Raw genomic sequence first — 19,892 nt, forward strand, 5'->3', positions numbered from 1 at the left:
ATAATTGACAGCTCTTTTAGCCTATGGACAGAGAAAAATTCTAGCCATGGAAACTGAAAAGCCAATAGCAAGAGGACAGGGGCGGTACTTTCCGGCCGCAGGCTGTCGAAGCCGGAGTGCCACCTGTGTCCCCACAGCTCTGTCACGAATCCCGGTCGGGTTCTGGGAGGCACCGCCTCGGGGTGGCGGGCCGGGTGCGGCTCGGCGGTGGAGGACTCACTTCCTGCTCCATCCCCGGCTGGGCCCTGGGGCGGTGAGTGATTCAAGGAGGGAGACTGCGGCGGCAGCGGCACGCTGCTAAGGGGCGTGGAGGGGGCTTGCCCGCCACCCAGACGTTTTCTCAGCGGGGTTCCCGCGCTGGCCTTTGGGAGCCCGCGGGTCTTGCTGGGGTGTGGGAGAGGTAGCTGTGGTCTCTATACCGTCGGCGGGATAAGTCATTCTCTTAATCAGTTTTCTTGCTTCTCGATGGTGGTCCCCGGGTTTCAGCTGATCTGTGACCCTCTGACCGCCGCACCGCGGTTAGGGCGCGAGCACCGAGAAGAAGAACGGGGTTCGGCACCACGCGTGCAGTCATGTTCCTATTAATAAACCCGGTGAACGCACTGGAGCTTCTCACAATGGCACTTAGTCACAGCCCCTCAGCGCTGTGGGGCCTTTGAGGTCACCTGTGCATGGGGAAAGGGACAGGCTGGGAAACAGGGTTTCTATAACCGTGGCTAAGACGTCTCCCCTCCTCAGTGGCGCTGTCTCCAGCAAGTGGGCCTTGCAGCTGTGTTTTGTAATGAATGTAGAAATAAAAATTATACTCAAAACTCTTTTTTTCTTTGTCTTTTTTTTTTTAGACGGAATTTCGCTCTTGTTGCCCAGGCTGGAATGCAATGGCGCTATCTCCGTTCACTGCAGTCTCCACCTCCCGGGTTCAGGCGATTCTCCTGCCTCAGCCTCCCAAGTAGTTGGGATTACAGGCACACGCCACCACACCCGGCTAATTTTTGTACTTTTAGTAGAGACAGGGTTTCACCATGTTGGCCAGGCTGATCTCGAACTCCTGGCCCCAGGTGATCCACCCGTCTCGTCTTCCCAAAGTGCTGGGATTACAGTCATGAGCCACAGCGCCTGGCCAATACTGAAAACTCTTATTACAATTTTTACTTTCTAATTACATTATTGTTGTTTGTTAAAGTTTTAAACCAGAGAGATGGTTTTTAGATCCTTAAAAACTCAATACTTTATAAATGACCAAAAATAATGTCTGTAAATACATAAATATTTCCCCCAAAAGTGTGTGTGTGTGTGTGTGTGTGTGTGTGTGTGTGTGTTCGTTCCAGTAGTAAATAGGTGATTTGTAGTGGGACAAAAGATGTGAAAGAGTAAAACTTCTTCACCCCAGTCTGGTCCTTCCTCCCTTGAAATGCAATATTCTTTGTAGTGGGTGGTCATGCTGGCTGCATTTTTTTTTTTTTTTTTTTTTTTTTTTTAAGGGAGAGACAGGGGCTCACTCTGTTGCTAGGCTGGAGTGCAGTGGCGCCATCATAGCTCACTGCAGCCTCGAACTCCTGGGCTGAAGTGATCCTCCCACTTCAGCCTCCTGAGTAGCTGGGACCACAAGTGCATGCCACCATGCCTGGCTGATTTTTAAAAGTTCTTTGTAGAGAAAGAGGTCTCAATATGTTGCTGAGGCTGGTGTATTGGAAACTTTTTAAGGGAAAAAACATTATCTTAATTTCTATGTGACTCCTATGCCTGGCAACATATTGATTGTTGAATAAATGACTGATCCATCCAGTAATTCACTCTGACTGTCCTCCAGAAAGTAATGTTTTTCATGATATTGCTGTCAATTTATTAATATATTAATTATGGGTTTCAGACCCTAAGAGTTGTGTTTTGTGCTTATTCCCACTGACTTTCACTTATTTTTACAACCTATCCATGTCTTTTTTTAAAAGAAAAACAAACAACATGTCTTTTTCAGTCTTATTTCTGACTCCATTAAGATCTTGAAATAGAATGATATCCAACACAGCTCCCTTTGGGGTTCTGCATAATCTGTCCCTTGAGGTTGACCCCAAATCTGCAAGCCAAGAAGTTAGCTGTTCTCATAACTCATATAAGTATAGTTAAGTCCACAATTTCCTTGCTTGCTGAGGAAAATGAAGTTGGGGAGAATCAAAAGCTTTCCAGAAATCAAATTATACCTGCCAACTTTGTTTACCTTGTTCATGGTGGACAATTTGTTCCTCAAAAAGTCAATGTGTCTAAAAGACTGGGTTCTGTCAATGTGTTTGGGAGGCCTAGGCCTCTCTTAGTAATGGCAAAGTTGGCCAGGAGAAGACGTTTGTAAAAACAGACTAAGAAAAGCAACCCTCTGTGGTTGACAGAATTTACCTCAGGACCATTCTGGTCAGGTGTCGGGGGTTGTTTGTGTACACTGGTGGCCATTTTTTGGCTTTCAGACAATGGTGAGAATATCTAGGGAGCTACTGATGCACATTGAGGTCTCTTGCTTTAGGAACTCATGACCCTTGATAATGTGGCTGGGGACTTCAGGGAAGAGTGGGTTACCTGGACACTGCTTAGAGAATCCTCTTCAGGAATGCCACCCAGCACAGTTAGAAGAATGGGCTCTCAAAGGGTAAGAATGCTACTCTCCTTTATTTTATTTATTTATCTTGTTTTTTTGAGACGGGGTCTCGCTCTGTCATCCAGGCTGGAGTGCAGTGGCGCGATCTCGATTCACTGCAACCTGTGCCTCCTGGGCTCAAGCGATTCTCCCACCTCAACCTCCTGAGTAGCTGGGATCACAGTCATGTGCCACCATGCCTAGCTAATTTTTTGTGTTTTTAGTAGAGACAGGATTTTGCTATGTTGGCCAGGCTGGTCTCAAACTCCTGAGCTCAAGCAATCCACTGGCCTCTGCCTTCCAAAGTGCTGGGATTGCGGGCGCCACCATGCCTGACCACTACGCTCCTTTAATTTGAGACTTAGATATTTGGAGAGGGCCCAGGTCTGAGGAGTCTCTGGTATGCTGGCGTCTTAGAGCTCCAGACCTCTGTAAGATTAATTGTTGCCTCCTTGGCAGAAAAAGAATTACTTCTTTATGCATTTTATGGTTGCAAATGTCTTTGCTATTTATTGTCTTTTTAATATCTCATAATAACTTTTTGACATATGTATTACTATCCCCCTTTTCCAGCCTGGGTTGGACTCTCACCTCTGCCACTTAACTTCTGAGACTTCTGAGGTCTTTGTGGAAAAGGAGGTAATTTTTTCTGTCACTTAAAAACAGCCTGGGTGCAGTGGCTCACACCTGTAATCCCAGCACTTTGGTAGGCCGAGGTGGGCGGATCATAAGGTCAGGAGTTCGAGACCAGCCTGGCCAACATGATGAAACCCTGTCTCTACTAAAAATACAAAAATTAGCTGGGTGTGATAGCAGGCGCCTGTAATCCCAGCTACTCTGGAGGCTGAGGCAGGAGAATTGCTTGAACCTGGGAGGCGGAGGTTGCAGTGAGCTGAGACCACGCCATTGCACTCCAGCCTGGGCAATAGAGCAAGACTCTGTCTCAAAAAAAAAAAAAAAAAAAAAAACAAGGCTGGGCGCGGTGGCTCATGCCTATAATCCCAGCACTTTGGGAGGCCAAGGCAGGCAGATCACAATGTCAGGAGATCAAGACCATCCTGGCTAACACAGTGAAACCCCGTCTCACTAAAAATACAAAAAATTAGCGAGGCATGGTGGTGGGCACCTGTAGTCCCAGCTACTCAGGAGGCTGAGGAAGGAGAACAGCGTGAACTGGGAGGCGGAGCTTGCAGTGAGCCGAGATCATGCCACTGCACTCCATCCTGGGCGACAGAGCAAGACTCCGTCTCAAAAAAAAAAAAAAACAAACCAAAAACACCTTAAATGCTCTTTCTCAAATATCTTGGCTACCCTTCCTCCTGCTTTACTTCTTTCTTTTCTTTTTTTTTTGTGGCAGAGTCTTGCTCTGTCACTCAGGCTGGAGAGCCGTGGCATGATCTCGGCTCACTGCAACCTCTGCCTCCTGGGTTCAAGCAATTCCTGGATAATTTTTTTTATTTTTAGTAGAGATGGGTTATCTCCATGTGGTCAGGCTGGTCTCAAACTACTGACCTAAGTGATCCGCTCACTTCGGCCTCCCAAAGTGCTGGGATTATAGGAGTGGGCCCAGCTCTAATTTTTGTATTTTTAGTGGAATCGAGGTTTCACCATGTTGGCCAGGCTGGTCTCGAACTCCTGACCTCAAGTGATCCGCTGGCCTTGGCCTCCCAAAGTTCTGAGATTAGAGGCATGAGCCACTGCGCCCGGCCTACTTCATCTATTATACAAGTAATGTATACTCATTAAAGAAAAAGTCAAGCAAAATGAAAACAAAACATCATCCCTAATCCCACCACTGAAGAGTTACTATCCTACCAGCATTTTTCTAAGCATATATACAATTTTAAAACAAGCACAAAAGAATAATATTGGGATTATGCTGTATATTCAGCTGTACATTCTTTCTTCCATGTTGTATTGTGAGTATATTTTGACAATAAATATCTTTCTTTACATCACTTAAAATAACCACCTAGTATTTTGTTTTATGGAATATAATATTATTTTGTTGATGAAGTCAAACATTAGATTGAACCATATATCTGACTTTTTTTAACCTATAAAAATAGCAATTGCCTGAGCTACTTGGGAGGCTAAGGCAGGAGGATCCCTTGAGCACAGGAGTTCAAGGCTGCAGTGAGCTATATAATTATTCCTTTGTTGTGGGACATTTAGGTCATTTCTTAACTTTTACCAGGTTGTGATAAACATCTTTTAGCTCGTTTTTTAAAAAGTGTTTTTTATTGAAGTATAATTTTATCATTTTCTTAGAATTCTCAGAATTAGAATTGGTGGGTCAAAGAACAGATACATTTCTAAGGTATTTAATACTTTGCAAAATGCCTTCCAAGAAGATTGAATCAATTGATTTATTCCCACAAACATTAAATGAAAGTGTCCATTTCTTTATATTCTACCTTTCACAGTGGGTATTATAATTTAAAGAGTCTGGGGCTGGGTGTGGCAGCTCATGTCTATAATCCCAGCATTTTGGGAGGCTGAGGCAGGAGTACCACTTGAGCTCTGGAGTTCCAGACCAGCCTGGACAACATAATGAGACCCTGTCTCTACAAAAAGTTACATTAACCAGGTGTAGGGGCTTGTGCCTGTGGTCCCAGCTACTTGGGAGGCTGAGGTGAGAGAATCGCTTGAGCCAGGAGCTTGAGGATGCAGTTAACTACGATTGTACCAGTTCTCTCCAGCCTGGGTGACAGAGCAAGAGCCTGTCTCACAAACAAACAAACACATACACAAAACACAAAAAAAGAGTCTGGGAAAAATAGCAATGATAGTTAACATTTATTGAAGTTTTTTTTTGGAGATGGAGTCTCACTGTGTTGTCCAGGCTGGAATGCAGTGGTGCAATCTCAGCTCACTGCAACCTCCGCCTCCCAGGCTCAAGCAATTCCCATGCCTCAGCCTCCCAAGTAGCTGGGATTACAGATGTGCACCACCACACGTGGCTAATTTTTGTATTTTTAGTAGAGACAGGATTTCTCCATGTTGGCCAGGCTGGTCTTAAACTCCTGGCCTCACAAGCGATCCACCTGCCTTGGCCTCCCAAAGTGCTGGGATTACAGGTGTGAGCTACTGCACCTGGCCAATGGATCTTATTCTTATCCCAATTTTTTTTTTTTCTTTTGAGATGGAGTCTCGCTCTGTCATTCAGGCTGGAGTGCAGTGGTGTGACCTCGATTCACCATAACCTCTGCCTCCCGCGTTCAAGCGATTCTCCTACCTCAGCCTCCCAAGTAGCTGGGACTACAGGCCTGTGCCACCATGCCCGGCTAGTTTTTAGTAGAGACGGGGTTTCACTATGTTGGCCAGGCTGGTCTCAAACTCCTGACCTCATCATCCGTCCACCTCGGCCTCCCAAAGTTCTGGGATTATAGGTGTGAGCCACTGCACCTGGCCTCTTATCCCTATTTTATTGATGAAGTCATTGAGACGCAGAGTTTCAGTAACTTTCTTAAGGCCATACAGCTTGTAAGAGGCAGGATTATGACTCAGAACCAGGCAGTGTGACTCTTGAATTTGCACTCATTACCTCTACACTATATTGCCTCGGTGTATCATTGTTATAATGGAATTTCTTTGATTATAGTGAGGTTAAACATTTTTCGTATATTTACAGGCTACTTAACAAGTGTTTGTCTTTTTCTCCTGGCTTTTTTGACTGCTGCCATTCTGGGAAAATTTTAAAGCCCAACATTATAGTTAACTTCCTTCATTGTTTCTAAGGGTGAGGTCATGGCAGCTTTGTTTCTGATAAAATCCTCTCCATATTTAGCTTTAGCCTTGTATCTTCAGAAATGGTTATTGTATTTACTTCAGAGTTTCTGTCACCTGAGTCTGGTTTTTTTTTCTTTATGGGAGGAAAAGGGCTTTTTTTTCTTAACATTTTGGGGAAATCACCGTGTTTCATCACTGTACCATGGCTGCACTTTTAATGAGACCAAATATACGTTAGAGCTCCCCTGGTGTTCTCCCACAGCTAGGCAGGGAGTAGGGCTTGGATTTTGGTCAGGCCTTGTGTGATTGGCTCAGACTCACATCCTATGTTTACATTCCTGTGTAGAATTTCCAGGCCTAGTGTAATCTCCCAGCTGGAGCAGAAAGAAGAGCCATGGGTCCTACCACTCCAAAACTTTGAGGCAAGGAAGAGCCTGAGGGAAAGCCACACAGGTGAGATGTGAGTGCTCCCCAGTGGAAGGAAATCTAGCATTTCAGCCTTGTTTAGATGAAGAATTTGGAATGCTGCCCTAGAATTTTGTTCTTACTAGCAGACATTTAAATTTGACTTAATGGTCAGTAGTTGACTAAATAAAGTCTTCATTTTGATTAAGCATTTCACTTTTGTCTAACCTATGTTTTTTTTGAGATGGAGTCTCCCTCTGTCTCCCAGCCTGCAGTGCAGTGACACAATCTCTGCTCACTGCAACCTCCGCCTCCTGGGTTCAAGTGATTGTCCTGCCTCAGCCTCCCGAGTAGCTGGGACTATAGGCACCCGCCACCATACCCAGCTAATTTTTGTATTTTTAGTAGAGATGGAGTTTCACCACTTTGGCCAGGCTGGTCTCGAACTCCTAACCTCAAGTGATCTGCCTGCTTCGGCCTCCCAAAGTGCTGGGATTATAGGTGTGAGCCACCACGCCTGGCCTAAACCTATAATATATTCTAAAGAAACTGCACAATATTGACAATATGTGGTCTCCACTTGAAGGATATCAAGATTCATCTGGCCATCTTAAAATTTAAAAAGTTTAGGAATTCATGTGTTCTGACAGCTCAATGAACCTCAATAAACTTTTCACAAAGTGAAAAGCAGAGCGGTTGAATTAAGTGCAGTCTGCTGCAGAAACAGGGATTTTAATCTTTTTCACTGCTTTCTGATATTCCTTCCTGATAACTGATAACTTTATTCTCTGTTACTTACATTACTTTTTCAGACTTTGAGCATCAGGTGGCAAAGCTCAATCAGGACATTTCTGAAACAGCAGAACAATGTGGAACATCCTCAGAAAGGACCAATAAAGATCTTTCTCATACTCTTAGTTGGGGAGGAAACTGGGAGCGAGGTCTAGAATTAGAAGGGCAACATGGAACCCTTCCAGGAGAGGGCCAGCTGGAGCCCTTTTCACAGGAGAGGGATTTAAACAAGCTCCTGGATGGATATGTAGGAGAGAAGCCTATGTGTGCAGAATGCGGGAAAAGCTTTAACCAGAGTTCCTATCTCATAAGACACCTAAGAACCCACACTGGCGAGAGGCCCTTTACGTGCATTGAGTGTGGGAAAGGCTTCAAACAGAGCTCAGACCTTGTCACCCATCGCAGAACACACACAGGAGAGAAGCCCTACCAATGCAAGGGGTGTGAGAAAAAATTCAGCGACAGCTCAACACTCATCAAACATCAGAGAACCCACACAGGGGAGAGACCCTATGAGTGCCCAGAGTGTGGAAAGACTTTTGGGCGGAAGCCACACCTCATAATGCACCAAAGAACCCACACAGGCGAGAAGCCCTACACGTGCCTGGAATGTCACAAAAGCTTCAGTCGAAGCTCAAATTTCATCACTCACCAGAGGACCCACACAGGGGTGAAGCCTTACAGGTGTAATGACTGTGGGGAGAGTTTTAGCCAGAGCTCGGATTTGATTAAGCACCAACGAACCCACACGGGAGAACGGCCCTTCAAATGCCCGGAGTGCGGGAAGGGCTTCAGAGATAGTTCTCATTTTGTAGCTCACATGAGCACTCATTCAGGAGAAAGGCCTTTCAGTTGTCCTGACTGCCACAAAAGCTTCAGTCAGAGCTCACATTTGGTCACGCACCAAAGAACACACACAGGTGAGAGACCTTTTAAGTGCGAAAACTGTGGAAAAGGATTCGCCGACAGCTCCGCCCTCATTAAGCACCAACGAATCCACACAGGAGAAAGACCCTACAAATGTGGAGAGTGTGGGAAGAGCTTCAATCAGAGCTCCCACTTTATTACCCATCAGCGAATCCACTTAGGAGACAGGCCCTATCAATGTCCTGAGTGTGGCAAGACCTTCAATCAGCGTTCTCATTTCCTCACACACCAGAGAACGCATACAGGAGAAAAACCTTTCCACTGTAGTAAATGTAACAAGAGCTTCCGTCAGAAAGCGCATCTTCTATGCCATCAAAACACCCATTTGATTTAGGAAATAGTCTTTAGTGTTCTGCTGCTCCCTTGCAAATTTTCATTGCTACCGTCTTCAAGCACCCCAAATAGAGAAAACCTGGGCATCAATGGCTCAATTTGGGCCCTGATCTATTCTCCCTCTTTGTCTATGTTATAACAGAGAGGATAAACTTAAAGGGTCCGAATAACGATCCGAATACAGAAGGCATTCCTTCAGTGTGTGACTGACTCTTAGGGAAATGTGAGTTTAATAGTTGATGCCGGCCAGGCGTGGTGGCTCACACCTGTAATCCCAGCACTTTTGGGAGGCCAAGGTGGGTGGATCACTTGAGGTCAGGAGTTGAGACCAGCCTGGCGAACATGGTGAAACCTCGTCTCTACTAAAAATGCAAAAATTGGCTGGGCATGGTGGCACGTGCCTGTAGTCCCAGCTACTCGGGAGGCCGAGGCAGAAGAATCATTTGAACTCGGAAGGTGCAGGTTGCGGTGAGCTGAGATCACGCCACTGCACTCCAGCCTGGGCAGCAGAGAGAGACTCTGTCTCCAAAAAAAAAAAAAAAAAAGTTGATGCCTAGTTACTAAATGAGAAGTGAGAAAAATGTGGCCTAGAGATCACATGTTAACCACCTAGTACAGTGCCTGGCACAACATAGATGCTCAATAACTAAATGGTCACATTATTATTAATGATTAATATTTGAGGTCGTATATAAAGGCTTTAATGCAGTACCTGGCCCTTAAAAGACACTCAATACAAGATTGGTGGCTTTTATCAGTCTTATTACTCAATTAGAAATTTATTAGTGTAGTCCCCCCACCCCAAACTCAGAACTTGAAAGAAATTAGATTGGAACTAGAAGGTTTGGGGTTGGAATACACAAATTGAATAAAATGGAAATGCACTCCCAGTTCAGTGCTGTGCAGGCATTAGTCACCAGAGGTCTCACTGCCATGACAAGGCCAAATTATCGTAGAGGATGTTTGCGGTCTTGTGACTTGGAGGCTGAAAGAATTTTAGAAGCTCTTTGAAATGGCAGTGTATGGCAGTGTATCTATAGGAGGTTTGCTGTCATCTGACACAGAGAAAATATCCTACAATGAACAAGCTAGAGGGACCTGGTAGAGGACTATAAAATTGTGGAAGCAAAATTGCTGAGAATGTCAAATGATATTAAAGGGGTCCTCCCTGGCATTTAGCTGAAGGAAGCAACTCTTGTTTTCTAATTTGCTGGGTCATTGGCCATTTAGTTTTAGGTTAGTATAATTCTCTGATCCTTTTAGGGCCATCCAGGTTATGCACTAGCACATTCCTACATTCAATTGAAATAAATTGAGGGACGGCAGTGTGTTGGAAAGAACACTGACTTCATTGAGAAGGTAAAGTATTTGAGTCCTGGCCCTGACACTTTATTTGGCCAGACTTCCATCTTCTCCCAGCCTCAAGTTTTACCTACTCACAAGGTTGTTGTGAGGTTCTAAAAATACACACACACATACACACACACACACACACATTGTTGGTTAACTATAAATGTAATATCTCTAATGTTATAGTTCTGTTGCTAACGTCTTTTCTCCAAGAAAATTTTGGCTAATATTTCTTTAGGTATTCCTTTTTCTCTCATAGTGAGGGATTTAAAAAAAAAAACTGTTGAAAAATTATGGTGTAAAAATGCTAAATGACATGACTCATCATGGGCCACGTAGTTAACAGAAGAGCCAGATTTTGCTGCAAGTCACTAGATTTCCAGCCTGCAGTCCTCTGCAACAACAGACCAGCTCTGGGATTTGTTACAGTGCCTGTGAGAGACTACAGGACTGGAGGACCCATATTATATCCATTAAACCAGTCTGAATTTGGAAATGATGGAGGGGTGTAGTCTAAGTTGTAGGGAGCTTTGCAAGATCCTGTGCTGGGGTCCTTGATCCTGGTGGAATGGGAGTGGAGGAGTAAGCGCAGGTGCAAGGGATTAAGGAGGGAGCTGGGTAGTTACCACTTTTTAGAGAGCAAAGTGGTGGATTAAAGGTTTTTTTTCTTTCATTCTCTTCCATTATATGGAATGCCATCTGAGTGCTGTGGCTCATGAAGGATAGAACTCAGCTGATAACCTTACCTCAGTTTTGGAAAGCATCATTAGATAATTGACCAGAAAATTTTTTTTAGTTAATCTAGTGCAGTGGTTCTCAAACTGTGAGCCCAGTCCAGTAGCATCAGCATTATCTGGGAACTTTTTAGAAATGCAGATTCAGGCCAGGCGCAGTGGCTCACGCCTGTAATCCCCAGCACTGTGGGAGGCCGAGGCGGGTGGACCACCTGAGGTCAGGAGTTTGAGACCAGCCTGGCCAACATGGCAAAACCCCACCTATACTAAAAATACAAAAATTATCCAGGTGTGGTGGCATGTGCCTGTAATCCCACCTATTTGGGAGGCTGAGGCAGGAGAATCACTTGAACACAGGAAATGGAGGCTGCAGTGAGCTGAGATCACACCTAGTCTCGAACTCCTCACCTCAGGTGATCCGCCCGCCTCAGCCTCCGAAAGTGCTGGGATTACAGGTGTGAGCCACCATGCCTGGCTACCTATCATTTTGTTTGTTTTTCATGTTGTTCAGCTATTGTAAGATGTGAGCTCTTTTTTTTTTTTTTTTTTTTTTTTTTTTGAGACGAACTCTTGCTCTGTTGCCCAGGCTGGAGTGCAATGGCATGATCTTGGCTCACCGCAACCTCTGCCTCCCAGGTTCAAGTGATTCTCCTGCCTCAGCCTCCGGAGTAGCTGGGATTACAGATGCATGTCACCATGCCCAGCTAATTTTATATGTTAAGTAGAGATGGGGTTTCACCATGTTGGCCAGGCGGGTCTTAACCTCCTGACCTCAGGTGATCCGCCTGCCTTGGCCTCCCGAAGTGCTGGGATTACAGGCGAGAGCCACCACACCTGGCCACCTATCACTTTGATTTTCATGTTGTTCAGCGGTGGTAAAATGTGAGCTCTCGAAGGGCAATGTGAGATTGGCTTTGTGGTCCTGCTAATCCCCTCCCTCCTCCCTGTCTTCCTGCCCGTGCCCCCAACTCCCCTACCAGCCATGAGCAGGGAATATTTCAATGCTATTGCTGAGAGTCGAGGTAACCCTTTCTATAGTTTTCTTTTGTTTCTACCTCATGACTAGATGATTCGCTGCTTGAACATGCTCCACACATCCGTTCTTTCTCCAAAATTGAGGTAATCACCAAGCCCCATTAATTTTACCTCCCAGATTCCTCTCGAACCTGTCAAACGTGTCCATCTTCACTGCCACTCTTCAGTCCCAAATGACCAGTCTCTTACCTGAATTCCTGTAGCAGCCTCCAAACTGATCTTCCTGATATTATTTTTGCTCTGAAAAAAACTGGTTTCACTCACAGAAACCAGAGTGAACTTTTAAAATCCTAAATCAAATCACATCACTTCTCAGCAGTTTTCCATTGCTTTTAGAATGAAGACCCAAATCCTTACCCAGGCCTAAGAGGCCCTTGTGGTTTTGTCCCCTCCCCCTCCATCCTCTTGTGATGTCCCCTTCCCTCTCCCTTGCCTCACCTCTGCACTCTTGAGTTCTCTGCTCCTTGGTCACGCCAAGGTTGTGTGCTCTTTAGACCCTTGGTACTAACTGTTCCCTCTGCCCAGAATGTTCCTCGCCCAGACCTTTGCATTGCCTCCTATTTGTCAACCAGGTTTCAGCCTAAACCTATCTCCTTAGGAAGACTTTCCCTAACTATCCCATCTAAATTAGTCACCCTCCATCATATTATCCTCTTTTTTCATCAAAGTCCTTACACCTGTCTGGTAATTTCTCATTAATTGATTTGTTTTTGGTAAACTCCACGAAAGGTGGGAGTCATTTCTCTTGTTTCCATTCTTTCCACGGCACTTAGAACAGTGCCTGGCACATGGTAGGTGCTCAATATGTGTTTACTGGATGAATTAATGAGTGTGTGCTCATGGGCAGGATCTCATTGTGCTGGAAAAGCAGCAGAGTGAGACAAAACTGGACAGGTGAGTGAAGGTCACACCAAGAAGGTTCTTAGCTGCCAAACTAAAGAGTTTGGATCTTACTCTCTGGAGAAAAGGGTGTAGCTAGTGGTTTTATAGGAGAGGAGAGGTGTGATCCGCACTTGAGAAGGTCAATTTGGCCGCTGTGTGTAGGTCATATTATGGAGAAAAAAACTAAAGGCTTTGAGACAATCCGTGATGTAAAGAGCTTAGTACAGTGCCCAGCACGCAGCAGGTCTCCAGTGGGTCGTTATCACCAAGCATCAGGGAAGGCACTACAACAAAAAGATAAGATCCCTAACCCTTCTTTTACCTCGATATAATTCCTCCTAGACCCTATCATCGCATTCCTTCCCTTCCCCTTTTGTCAAACTTGCACTCACATGTAGATATTCTCAGGGTTATCATGCCTAGACCTTTTTAATAGGGCCACTTACGCTAGCATGCTTCTACAACTGGACCCTCAAAGTCTTTTAGGGCTGAGTGTGGTGGCTTACACCTGTAATGCCAGCACTTTGGGAGGCCGAAGCCAGACGACTGCTTGAGCCCAGAGGTTCAAGACCAGCCTGGGCACCATAGCCAGACCCCGTCTCTACAAAAAATAGTTTTAACAAATTAGCCAGGCATGGTGATGTGCGCCTGTCATCCCAAGTACTTGGGAGGCTGAGGTGGGAGGATTGCGGATTGCCTGAGCCCAGGAGTTCAAGGCTGCAGTGAGCTGTGATCATACCACTGTACTCCCAGATTGCGTGACAGAGCTAGAACTTGTCTCTTAAAAAAAAAAAAAGACTTAATTTCCACATCTGAAGGCCTCTTGTTAGTCTTCTTCTGATTCAACAACTCTTTACTGTTTGATGCCATTTACATATGTTTATTATTTTTTAGAGATGGGGTCTCACTCTTTTGCTGAGGCTGGAGCACAGTGGTGCGATCATGGCTCACTGCAGCCTTAACCTCCCAGACTCAAGCAATCCTCCTGTCTCAGCCTCCTGAGTAACAGCTAGGACTACAGGCACATGCCACCAAGCCCGGCCTTTTAAAATTTTTGGTAGAGGCCAGGTGTGGTGGCTCTTGCTTGTCATCCCAGCACTTTAGGAGGCCAAGGTGAGTGGATCACCTGAGGTCAGGAGTTCAAGACCAGCATGGCTAATATGGTGAAACCCCGTCTCTAGTAAAAGTACAAAAATTAGCCGGGCGTGGTGGTGGGCACCTGTAATCCCAGCTACTCGGGAGGCTGAGGCAGGAGAATCACTTGAACCTGTGAGGTGGAGGTTGCAGTGAGCTGAGATTGTGTCATTGCACTCCAGCCTGGGTGACAAGAGTGAAACTCCACCTCCAATAATAATAATAATAATAATAATTATTATTATTATTATTATTATTATTATTTTGGTAGAGACAGGGTCCCCCTATGTTGCCCAGGCTGGTCTTGAACTCCTGACCTCAAGCAACTCTCCCACCTTGGCCTCCCAAAGCGCTGGGATTACAGGTGTGAGCTACTGCACTAGGCCCATATGCCTTTTTTAAAAAATTATCTTTTCCATTGGTGATTATGAGGTTGGGGGATGATTCTCCTACATTTCTGGGTGCTCCTGTTCAAGTACCTTCCCTGGCTCCTCTGGTTTTTTTGTTTTGTTTTGTTTTGTTTTTGAGACAAAGTCTTTGTTGCCCAGGCTGGAGTGCAATGGCACAATCTCGGCTCACCAGCTCACTGCAACCTCCACCTCCCAGCTTCAAGGGATTCTGGTGCCTCAGCCTCCGGAGTAGCTGGGACTACAGGCCCAGCTAATTTTTGTACTTTTGGTAGAGGTGGGGGTTTCACCAGGCTGGTCTTGAACTCCTGCCTCAGGTGATCTGCCCACCTCGGCCTCCCAAAGTGCTGGGATTCTAGGCATGAGCCACGGCGCCCAGCCTGGCTCCTCTTCTTCTTCTACTGAGATATGCCTGACCCCGTCAACACACTGGTTGAGGTCTTCTTTCTTTCTTTTTTGTTCTGCACATTAAGCTTATGACTTTCTCAGAGCATGGGTCTGGCTCAACCTCTCTCCTGAATTTCAGACCTACAAGTCTAGCTACTTGGTGCAGACCTCCCCAGGATGACCTGCTGCTTCCCAAACCCAGACTGTCCAAATTACAGTCAGTATCTCCCCCAGAAGCATTCCCCCAGGCATTTCTCTTTCTGCCTTCAATTCCCCCTTCTCCTACATTGCCTTGCCAGAAGCCTCCTGGTCAGTTTGGATTTCTTTTTTTTTTTTTTTTCTAAATTTTGCTGGTGCCTAGTCACGTAGTTGCTGCCTCTACACTTTCTCTTCTTTAAAAAAAATTATAAAACCACCACGTGCTTGTTGTAAACATTTCCAGAAAATACAGAAGTGCTCAAAGCGAAAAAATGGAAATGCCTTGTCCCTTCCTCATTCCCTCCCCTAACCTCACTCCCCAGATTCAGCTCTGTAATAGTCTGGCATGCCAAGTCTTATTTCCAGCTCCTCTTTTCCATCCCCACTGCCATCATCTGAACTAAACGGATTCTTTTCCATCTGGTCTCCTTGGCTTTTCCTTTCAGTGCAGTTCAACAGACATTAATCAAGTGCCTTCCACACACCAAAGTCCTACCCTAGATCCTAGAGGTTCAAAGACAAGTAAGATAGTTAAAGAGATCCACATTCCAAAGCTGTTTAACTTTGGGTAAGTTACTTAATCTCTCTCACCCTTACTTCCTTATCTGTAAAATGATGCTAATCCCAGCACCTTCTTCATGGGTTTGGACGAGCATTAATGAGATGATCCATGTAAAACTCTTTGTACCAACTACCTGGTACATTGTATCTGCTCCATAAATGTCAGTGACAACAATGATAATAATGATAATGTTTGGAGGAGTTTATAGCTTAATGGAGAGACTTAAAGCATAAGAATTATCTAGGTGAAGAATGATGAGAAAATATTTTTGGAAAAGGAAAACAAACAGTTCTACTAAAATTAAAAGGCTGATATAGAGACTTAGGAAACTGGGAGGTAAGAGCTCGGACTGTGTCCTCTAAGACAGTAATTCCCGAAGTGTGAGCAAAAGTCCACCTGCATCAGTCTTACTTGGGGTGATTGCTCAAAATGAGGATTTTGTGGCTGCACCTCCGAGCAAGTTGGTAATTTACATATCGGAATGCTATCCATTCAAGGAAAATGGGCAGACTACAGTTACATGCATCAACACAGACAAGCTTCAAACAATATTGAGTGTAAAAAGCAAGACATAGAAATATATATTTAGTAAGAGTAAAAATACAGTAAAGGTAAAAAAGAGGCAAAACTAAACAATATATTGCTTAAGCAATAAGGATACACAAACTAATGAAAATCACAGGATTTACTAATACAAATTTCAGTATAGTAATTAATTGGAATGGGAGAGAAAGATGCAAAGTTTCTATTTCTTTTTTTGTTTTGTTTTGATTTGTTTTGAGACAGTGTCTCATTCTGTCGCCAAGGCAGGAGTGCAGTGGCACGATCTCAGATCACTGCAAGCTCCGCCTCCTGGGTTCAAGTGATTCTTCTGCCTCAGCCTCCCGAGTAGCTGGGATTACAAGCATGCACCACCACACCCAGCTAATTTTTGTAATTTTAGTAGAGATGGAGTTTCACCACGTTGGCCAGGCTGGTCTCGAACTCCTGGTCTTAAGTAATCCGCCCACCTCTGCCATCAAAGTTTCTGTTTCTTAAGTTGGGTGCCGAGTACACAGGTTTTCTTTGTAAAATAATTATTTAAATTGTTAATATGCATTACTTATATGCTTTTCATTTACAATGTATTTCACAAGAAAAATAAAACAAAGCAAATAAGAAAACAGAACACTTCTCCAGAGATTGACCTTTTTCACTCAAATCTCATTGAGTTATACTGAGGGAGAAAAAGAGTAATCTGAGTGCCTGGGCCCTGAACAGACACTAGATCAGTTCCTTCATTCCCAGTCAAACACGTGCACACACACGCACACACATACATTTTCTTATATTTCCTTCAGCAAACCCCCCGCCCTGCCAACCAACCCCAAAACACCCTCTGCTCCTTTATGTATATAAATTAGAGCAGATAAATGTCCGGAAGAGTATAGGCCATCTTTCTATAAACAGCCAACCTTGGACCTGGTGTCTGAATGGGGGATGCCCTGCTGCATTAAAGATGCTCATGTGAACATTTTGTTGTTCCCCAGAAAAAAAGTTTCCACATTTTAGATTATTTTCACAGGGTGAGAACAATTTTACACCTCCCTTACTTGCTGCAGAATCTTTTTTTTTTTTTTTTTTTTTTTTGAGACAGATCTTGCTCCATCACTCAAGCTGGAGTGCGGTGGCACGATCTTGGCTCATTGCAACCTCCGCCTCCCAGGTTCAAGCGATTCTTCTGCCTCAGCCTCTCGACTACCTGGGATTACAGGTGCGCACCACCATGCCCAGCTATTTTTTTGTATTTTTAGTAGACATAGGGTTTCACCATGATGGCCAAGCTTGTTTCAAACTCCTGACCACAAGTGATCTGCCCACTTCAGCCTCCCAAAGGGCTAGGATTACAAGTGTGAGCCACCACGCCTGGCCGCTGTGGAATTATTTTTAAAGTGATTGTATCAATTTACAGTGTTCCGAACAGTAAATGGCTACTAGTCTTGTCACACCCTCATCTTTAAAAAAGTTTTGCTAATTTAATAGACATGATTCTTACATATTGTTTTAATTTGCATTTCTTTGATTACCAGTGAGGTTGAACATTTTTTTCTATGTTAGAATATTTCTTGTATTTCTTCTGTTGTTTTCATTAGTGTAACTCAGAGCAGGATTGGGAATCCAAAAACGTGAACATTTGATTTTGAGGAAATCATTGTTTTCCTGTTGCCTTCCTTCCCCCTCTCTGCTTTATTCTTTTTTACTTCAGGTTCATTTATAGAAATATCAGAAAATACAATTAAGCAAACAGAGTAAATTCCACTTCCCAGAGATAACCACTACCGTTTGTTGTATATCCTTTTAAGCTTTTTCTCTGCCAAAAATATTCACAAATATATCGCTTATTCTTTCTGAGCCTGTTTCCTCATCTATCGAATGGAATACTTGTTCTTCAAGTTGATAATTAACTGGTGGAAGCACATGAAAGTATTGTATAAAGTGCACAAATGCAAGTTGTTGCTCTTATGACAAAGAAAAAATTTATTTTATTCTGCCAAGCAGAATGATGACACTTTGTTTCCTGAACACAGCCTGCTCTCTCCAGTACAATTTCTTCTCTCTAGAATAGCTCCTTGCTTCAATTCCTGCTGCTGAACTACTATCTATTCTTTAAAAAAAAAAAAAATCAATATTAAAATATACAAAAATCAGTGTAAAAAACAACCACATAGCCAGTATACAGCTTAGGAAAAGAGTTTGGCATTTCTCACTCCTATGCCTTTATATATACTTGCTTTATTTCCTGTCTCTCTCTCTATACATACATATATATTTAGTAAGAGCAAAAATACAGTAAAGATCAGGGAAGGTGTGGTGGCTCACGCCTGTAATCCCAGCACTTTGGGAGGCCGAGGCGGGCGGATCATGAGGTCAGGAGTTTGAGACCAGCCTGGCCAACATGGTGAAACCATGTCTCTACTAAAAATACAAAAATTAGCCAGGCGTGGTGGCTCATGCCTGTAGTCCCAGCTACTCAAGAGGCTGAAGCAGAAAAATCCCCTGAACCTGGGAGGTGGAGGTTGCAGTGAGCCAAGACTGTGCCACTGCACTCCAGCCTGGGCGACAGAGTGAGACTCCATCTCGGGGAAAAAAAAAATACAGTAAAGGTAAAAAACAGGCAAAACTAAATATATTGCTTAAGCAATAAGGATACTCATACAAACTAATGAAAATCAAAGGATTTACTAATACAAACTTCAGTATAGTAGTTAATTGGAAACACATGTATTATATAAATATAATATACATGTATTATACATATATTTGTATATGTATATATATAGAAAAAAGCAAATATATGTATATATACATATATATCTATATATGTAAAATTTTTATTTATAAAATGTTTTTGAGTATGAAATGATATATCATTGTGGTGTTAATATGCATCTCAGCTGCGCATAGTAGGTCACACCTGTAATCCCAGCATTTTGGGAGGCTGAGGCAGGAGGATTTCTTGAGCGCAGGAGTTCAAGACCAGCCTGGACAGTATAGTGAGACCCCATCTCTAAAAAAAAAAATTAAAAATTATCTGGCCATGGTGGCTGATGTCTGTAGTTCCAGCTACTCAGGAGGCTGAGGTGCAAGGATCACCTGAGCACTGGAGGTCAAGGCTGCAGTGAGCTATGATCATGCCACTGCACTCCAGCCTGGATGACAGAGCCAGATCCTGTTTCAAATAAATAAATTAAATTAAATTAAATTAAAAAGTGTCTCCCTGATTAGTGGGGAAGTTACCCAACTTTTTTTTTTTTTTTTTAGACAGAGTCTCACTCTGTCTCCCAGGCTGGCGTGCAGTGGCACGATCTCGTGTCACCGCAACCTCCACCTCCTGGGCTCAAGCAATTCTCCTGCCTCAGCCTCCCTAGTAGCTAGGATTACAGGCATGCGCCACCATACCTGGCTAATTTTTTGTATTTAGTCGAGATGGGGTTTCACCATGTTGGGCAGGCTGGTCTCGAACTCCCGACCTCAGGTGATCCCCCCCGCCTGGGCCTCCCAAAGTGCTGGGATTACAGGCGTGTGCCACTGTGCCCAGCAGTTACACAATTTTTACAAGTTTATTGTTGTTCATGTTGCCTCTTCAGGGAATTTTGTTTATAAAGTACCTATTCTTCAAGGCCCCATTAAAACACCTCCCTCTCCATAAAGTATTTCCAGATCTCCTCCATCAAGCAGATAGGATTTCCTTTGGACTTCTATAAACCTTTCTTTCTACATCTTGGGTTTCACTCACTTCTTATTTCATCTTGCATTACAGTCACTTGTGTACTTGTCTAAAGTGCAGTGACTATGTTTAACTCAACTTTATGCCCTTGTTCATACTAGTACAAAAGTAAACATTTCATAAA

The 19,892-nt window shown here is 44.0% G+C and overlaps 1 protein-coding gene across 1 annotated transcript; it reads left to right on the plus strand.

Annotated features, from left to right (window-relative positions):
* Positions 1-93: 93 nt before the first annotated feature.
* ZNF774 (zinc finger protein 774) lies at positions 94-9,993 on the plus strand. The gene is made up of 4 exons (XM_009250153.4): positions 94-253; positions 2,513-2,635; positions 6,702-6,808; positions 7,573-9,993. Exons 2-4 carry the CDS (start codon positions 2,532-2,534, stop codon positions 8,811-8,813), a joined length of 1,452 nt encoding a protein of 483 aa, XP_009248428.2. The 5' UTR covers positions 94-253; positions 2,513-2,531; the 3' UTR covers positions 8,814-9,993.
* Positions 9,994-19,892: the final 9,899 nt, after the last annotated feature.

This window comes from Pongo abelii, chromosome 16, assembly GCF_028885655.2.
Source record: "Pongo abelii isolate AG06213 chromosome 16, NHGRI_mPonAbe1-v2.0_pri, whole genome shotgun sequence".
NCBI lineage: Eukaryota > Metazoa > Chordata > Mammalia > Primates > Hominidae > Pongo > Pongo abelii.

Coding starts and splice junctions, on each gene's coding strand:
- ZNF774 (XM_009250153.4), top strand. CDS start 2,532: ATGTGGCTGGGGACTTCAGGGAAGAGTGGGTTACCTGGACACTGCTTA. Junction 2,636..6,701: donor GAAGAATGGGCTCTCAAAGG/GTAAGAATGCTA, acceptor ATTCCTGTGTAG/AATTTCCAGGCCTAGTGTAA. Junction 6,809..7,572: donor CCTGAGGGAAAGCCACACAG/GTGAGATGTGAG, acceptor TTACTTTTTCAG/ACTTTGAGCATCAGGTGGCA.